Below are 6,638 nucleotides of genomic sequence, written 5' to 3' on the forward strand. Positions count from 1 at the left end.
AACCAATCGACCAATCATCCAATCAATCAACCAACCAACCGACCAATCATCCAATCAATCAACCAACCATCCAACCAATTAATCAGTCAACCAATCGACCACTCAACCATCCAACCAACCAACCAACAAACAATCTATCTTTACATATATAGTTATTTGTATATCCAACAGCTACACAAAATGCTTCATCAACCAGAAAAACAAACAAAAGCAAACAAGCCCCTGCCCTTCTAATCCATAAACAGAACAACACATAGATCAATAAACACAGGACTGAACTAAACAATAAATCAAATTCAATTAGAAGCCTAGGTAAAAGAGTGGGTCCTAACACTATCTTCCGCCCTAAGGTCACCTACATCTGAATCACATTACAATATATTCTTTTATAGTAATATGTACTTCATGTCTCTCACCAGCACGTTGAGGGTCTTGTATTTTCTTTTGAACCCCTCGGCAAACTCCCAGACCTTCTTAGTCTCAGAAAGGTCCAGGATGTGGACGAACACCTCCTGAAAGACATCATCACAGGGGGTTAGATTTATATTTAGCACAAGTATTAATAACACAGTGTAGAAGTATTAAAATACTGCATTCAAAAGGTAACATTACAAAACTATTAAACACTTAAATATGCGTAGAACGCCAACACTTCAAGTATTCATTATGAAGGATTGCCATTTTCATAATAATGGATACTATAATATATATAATAGATTATTATTATAACTATATTACATCATAAGAAGTGCTGTGTTCTCCATAGAAACCTAACGGGCAAAGGGTAAGCCATTTTATTTGATATGCTATGATGCATCAGAAACTGTAAAGCAACGGTTCCCAACCTTTTTCAACTCAGGGCCCACTTAAGAATCTACATTTTTTTCGCGGCTCACATTTAACCACAAACAATACGGAGGCTAAATAAAGTTCTCAGAGTACTTTTTATTTTAATTAGAAAAGGAGCTGGCCATCAGTAACAAACAGACATTTTTATTACACGGTTTAGTTGAATACTCGATTCTGATTGGTCAATTCAGAACATGTGACACATTGGAAATCCAGTAGTACAGACCGCTGTCAAGGACTGTAATGTTATTTGGCGGCCCACTTGCAATGCCTTTCGCAGACCACTAGGGGGCCACGGCCCACAGGTTGGGAACCGCTGCTGTAAAGAATGAGTGTTTTTGTAATGTTTGGCTGTTTTTATAACATTTTATGGGTTTTAAATTGTGATTATGCTGAAACTGTTAATGGACAGTGAAGCGGACATTTTGAAGGTTGTCTGCCCCCGTGTTTTTTTAAATGTCTGTGTAGCCGTGAGTCATTCTGTACTTTATTTCCCGTCTCTTTGACGATTTCGGCCCTCGCCTCTTCGGCCTTGTCCTTGTTCCTGCAGACCATGTGGATCGTTCCTCCTGTGCAGAGACGGACACATGAATACATGTCTTTATGCATCATAGATTTAGGATCTAATTTATCATCATAAAGTCAAATAATGCAACTGCCTTTTTGACATGGTCTTTGCTAGTAAGGCAACTTTCAATAAGTGCAACCAACCGTGAAGACACAAAGTCAAAACAGCAATAATCCTGCAGCTATTGGATTAGCATTATTAGCTTTATTAGCATTACAGGCAAGGCAAGTTTATTCATACAGCACCTTTCAACACAACGCAATTCAAAGTGCTTTACAAAAATGAAAGACATTAAGAAAATGGCATTTAAAAAACGGTCATTAAAAAGCAAAGATAATACAAAAAAATACATGAATAAAATAGTTCACTTAAAGTGAAACAATCAAATCAAATCAAAATGTATTATAGCCCCAAATCACAAGAAATGCCTCAAAGCAAAAAAAGCAAATACAAACATCATAGTATAACAATGATAAAAACATTATCCAACATTATACATCAACGTGAGTATTGCCATGTGATAAAAGCATGTGACTGAAGGCAATGGGGATGGAAGCTAGTTTACAAGGAAGACAGATGTGAAGAGATGGCAGAAAGAAAAGTCTTCAGCCTGGATTTAAAAGTATTGAGAGTTATTAGCTAACCTTTCTTAGCGATGTTCATGGCGGTGGCTTTCCCGATGCCGCTGTTAGCTCCCGTTATCATGAAGGAACGTCCGGCTAAAGACGCCTCCAGGTCCTTCTCCACGAAGCTCTTGGAGGCCGACAGGAAGGCGCTCCTGCAGGAGAAAAAAACAACATTTACTGCATTTTATTCAGGTCTGCAAACATGCTTAGTGCGTACACTTTGAATCTCTGCAGCACGAGGGACGACAGGACGAAGTTTGTAGTTTGATATTCATGAGATTAGTTATAGTATAGGTCATTTAACTCAATATAGTGGTTTTTTATTTATTTTTTATAACATGGATCGGATTTTGAGGCGTAGTCATGGGGGAGGGGGTCTGCAGTTCGGTGGACTAAGGTTTGCACCACTGCTTTTTGCAGATGATGTGGTTCTAATGGCTTCATCGGTCTGCGACCTTCAGCACTCACTGGATCGGTTCGCAACCGAGTGTGAAGCGGCTGGGATGAGGATCAGCACCTCCAAATCTGAGGCCATGGTTCTCAGCAGGAAACCGATGGACTGTCCACTCCAAGTAGGGAATGAGTCCTTACCCCAAGTGAAGGATTTCAAGTATCTCTTGGGTCTTGTTCTTGAGTGAGGGAACAATGGAGCGTGAGATGGGCCGGAGAATCGGAGCAGCGGGAGCGGTACTGCAGTCGCTTTACCGCACCGTTGTGATGAAAAGGGAGCTGAGCCAGAAGGCAAAGCTCTCTGTCTACCGGGCCATTTTCGTTCCTACCCTCACCTATGGCCATGAAGGATGGGTCATGACCGAGAGAACGAGATCGCGGATACAAGCGGCCGAGATGGGTTTTCTCCGCAGGGTGGCTGGTGTCTCTCTTAGGGATAAGGTGAGAAGTTAAGTCATCCGGGAGGGACTCGGAGTTGAGCCGCTCCTCCTTCACGTCGAAAGGAGCCAGTTGAGGTGGTTCGGGCACCTAGTTAGGATGCCACCTGGGCGCCTCCCTAGGGAGGTGTTCCAGGCACGTCCAGCTGGGAAGAGACCAAGGGGTAGACCTAGGACCAGGTGGAGGGATTATATCTCTTCGCTGGCCTGGGAGCGCCTTGGGATCCCCCAGTCAGAGCTGGTTGATGTCGCCAGGGAAAGGAACGTTTGGGGCTCTCTGCTGGAACTGCTACCCACGAGACCCGACCACGGATAAGCGGGAGAAGATGGATGGATGGAAATAGTGTTTTTATAGTAATTCAAAATCTTCAAATGCAATCCCTTTCAAGATTTTTCATAGTCTTTTCATGTTTCTTTCGACTCCACTTCGAGCGATAGAATTATTATCAAAGCACTTATATACTAATAAAGGACTGGCTTATCTAAAGCCAGTTGAGTAGCACTTGAAATGTTTGGCTCTATGAAACCTGATGTACTTATATGATTCTGTTTTCTTGAAGTTTGTGTCTTCCTGGTCGAACGCACTTATTGTAAGTCGCTTTGGATAAAAGCGTCAGCTAAATGTAATGTGACATTTGAGTTTATAAACGCTTGTAATATCAAATTAGATTGCAATCAGGATATCTCAATAAAGGATTTTCATCGTGTGTGTGTGTGTGTGTGTGTGTGTGTCTGTTACTGTGTGTGTGTCTGTTACTGTGTGTGTGCGTGTGTGTGTGTGTCTGTTACTGTGTGTGTGTGTGTGTGTGTGTGTGTGTGTGTGTGTGTGTGTGTGTGTGTGTGTGTGTGTGTGTGTGTGTGTGTGTGTGTGTGTGTGTGTGTGTGTGTGTGTGTTCAGGTCAGAGAGGGTCAGTGTTTGCTTACTGTAAGTACTGTAAACTGACACAATGAAGATGAGAGCGTGCCTGGCATCAGAGGCGGTTTGGGGTGAGATCTGTGTGTGTGTGTGTGTGTGTGTGTGTGTGTGTGTGTGTGTGTGTGTGTGTGTGTGGTGTGGTGGGTGTGTGTGTGGTGTGTGTGTGTGTGTGTTGTGTGTGTGTGTGAGGACTTCAATCCCCCCCATTGTCCTGGATGCCATTGTTGGAATAGAGGGAACTAAATGCCGCTCTGTTCGCTGGTGTCATGCAGCGAGCGATTAGCGGGGTCGGAGCGGGTTACTCTGTGTTAAAAGATAACACAGAACAAAGGGGAGCGGGGAAACAATCACAAAAGCACCTCTTCACACAGCTGGTCCTGTTGTGAACCCATGAGGAAAAGGCTCCGCGGGGAAGAAATGGATCAGATAGGAGACTGATACAATCTTTTGAGGTTGAAAACTGACTTTGTAGTCGAACACGGCTCCTGCTGAGTCACTGGAATGAGATTATTACATTCATTTTTAATATTCAAAGATGCGCTGCAGCTCTTTTCTGAATTCTTGAATCATCAACTACCATGCAGTAGAAACATGGAGCTATACTATAATCCCTTTTCAAAGATCCAGTCCTTACATAACCTTTGACCCTACATGACCTCATATAAGCATCACTCCACGGACGTTCACAATGTGGGGTAAAGCTGGCCCTCATTGGCTGCTTCTTTGGAGGACAAATATTTGATTCAATTATTTATTTTTGCTTTAGTGGTTGCCTAAAAAGGAGCATCCCATAATGTCTAAAGTTAAACCAAATAAGTGGAAATCTTTCCAACCTTGTATGACTTTGTATGATAGGCATGTCTCAATGGGATGTAAAAACACATGCGTCTTAACATGACCCTTACTTACATAGCAGTAAGATTACATTCACTTAAGGGTGAGTTTTTGCCTCTTGCCAAATCGATGCTAATTCCACCTTTTAATACGGATATTTAGCTTTGCATGCTACCCTAAGGCGTCGAGTTTACATCCCTACAGTTTCAATGAATTAAATGTCATCGTTTGATCATTTATTTACTTACATATTATGGTGGTTCGCTTTGGGTGTGTGTGTGTGTGTGTGTGTGTGTGTGTGTGTGTGTGTGTGTGTGGCCTAGCATTACTACTTGTGGGGACCTAAATCTGTTTACACAGTCACATGTGGGGACTCGCCTCCCTTATGGGGACAAAATGGAGGTCCCCATGAGGGGCATCATTACTTTTAGGGTTAGGGTTAGGCATGTGTTGGGTTAGGGTTAAGGTTAGGATAAGTCTCCAGGAAATGCATGTAAGTCAATGTAATGTCCCCTGAAGTGATGTATACATGGTGTGTGTGTGTGTGTGTGTGTGTGTGTGTGTGTGTGTGTGTGTGTGTGTGTGTATGTGTGTGTGTGTGTGTGTGTGTGTGTGTGTGTGTGTGTGTGTGTGTGCGTGTTCAGGTCAGAGAGGGTCAGTGTTTGCTTACTGTAAGTACTGTAAACTGACACAATGAAGACGAGAGCGTGCCTGGCATCAGAGGCGGTTTGGGGTGAGATCTGTGTGTGTGTGTGTGTGTGTGTGTGTGTGTGTGTGTGTGTGTGTGTGTGTGTGTGTGTGTGTGTGACTGTGTGTGTGATCATTTATTTAGTTACATATTATGGTGGTTCGCTTTGGACAGAGGTTTAATGTATATATTAAGTGTGCAGTTTTTAAATGCAACGTTTCAAACCATTCACAAACGTTCAGAATGCATCCACAGCTAGTTAAATGACCGTATGTGATATTAGTGTTCAGGCTGAAACTATTATAATAACCTCTTATAATCATTTAGTCTGTTAAATATCAGATGTCAGTTTAAGAGCTCAATGTCTAGTTATGTCAAATCAACGGTCCAAAAAACCCAAAGATGTCTTATGCCATCTGAAATAAAACAAAGACAAGCAGCAATGTTCACATTTAAGAAGCTGGAATTCTTCCTTTAAAGAAAAAATGAATATCAAATGTAACATATTTTGTTGTTGATTTCCAGCAACGTATCATGCGGTAACTCTCCTTTGTGAGATTGGACAGTTTAGGCGGGGTTTTGCATAAATCAGTGCCTGTGATGTTGATTTGATTTAATGTCAGAAATACAAATACATCAGAGGAAACATCTTCCGTCATCACCCCACAATAATCACATTTTTATGAACAATATAATAGACTTTTTTTACTTTTCTGTAATGAGAATTATACAAAATAACTAATATTAAGGTAACTCATTGTAGTCAGTGTAGTTTGCTTTGGTTTGTCTATTAAAAAAGTAATAACCTATTATAGTTTATATATGTTTAATATAAGTCTGTTTGAGTAAGCTATAAGTTAGTTGAAATAAACCTAACAAGTTAAAAAAGAATAGCCGATTTATTCCTAAACTTGTTTTCAGTATTTGAGTTGCTTGAAGTATACTGTACTTATATTTGTAGAATAATAATAAATACAATGTTTCTTCACACAGAAACCAGTGAGGATAGAACATATTTAAACTCAATTTATTATAGTTCTCATCCTGCCTTTCAAAAAGTCATTGTACCTAATGATAACAACCATACAACTCAATATTACAGGCTTTTCAAGACCTTTTTTAAATACTTTAATGAAGCTTTTTCCTACCTGGTGAACTCGGTGAGCCCCTTCAGGAACCAGGCGGAGTTTCGGTACAGAGACATGGTGCAGATCCGGGAATGCTCTCTCTCTGCCGGCCTCTCCGCGGGGCTTTTACACGGGACCAGAAC

The 6,638-nt window shown here is 41.3% G+C and overlaps 1 protein-coding gene across 1 annotated transcript in view; it reads right to left on the minus strand.

Annotated features, from left to right (window-relative positions):
• Window positions 1-6,638, minus strand: part of LOC117545863 (DHRS-12_like_SDR_c-like domain-containing protein) — a gene marked incomplete at its 3' end in the record, with an annotated part of 9,130 nt that extends 2,492 nt beyond the window's left edge. The window contains exons 1-4 of the mRNA XM_034215820.1: window positions 6,517-6,638; window positions 2,062-2,195; window positions 1,336-1,418; window positions 417-512 (exon numbers count right to left, since the gene is read on the minus strand). Of these exons, the coding sequence (XP_034071711.1) occupies window positions 417-512; window positions 1,336-1,418; window positions 2,062-2,195; window positions 6,517-6,572 (369 nt within the window). The remainder of the gene's footprint in view (window positions 1-416; window positions 513-1,335; window positions 1,419-2,061; window positions 2,196-6,516) is intronic.

This window comes from Gymnodraco acuticeps, unplaced genomic scaffold, assembly GCF_902827175.1.
Source record: "Gymnodraco acuticeps unplaced genomic scaffold, fGymAcu1.1, whole genome shotgun sequence".
Classification (NCBI taxonomy): Eukaryota; Metazoa; Chordata; class Actinopteri; order Perciformes; family Bathydraconidae; genus Gymnodraco; species Gymnodraco acuticeps.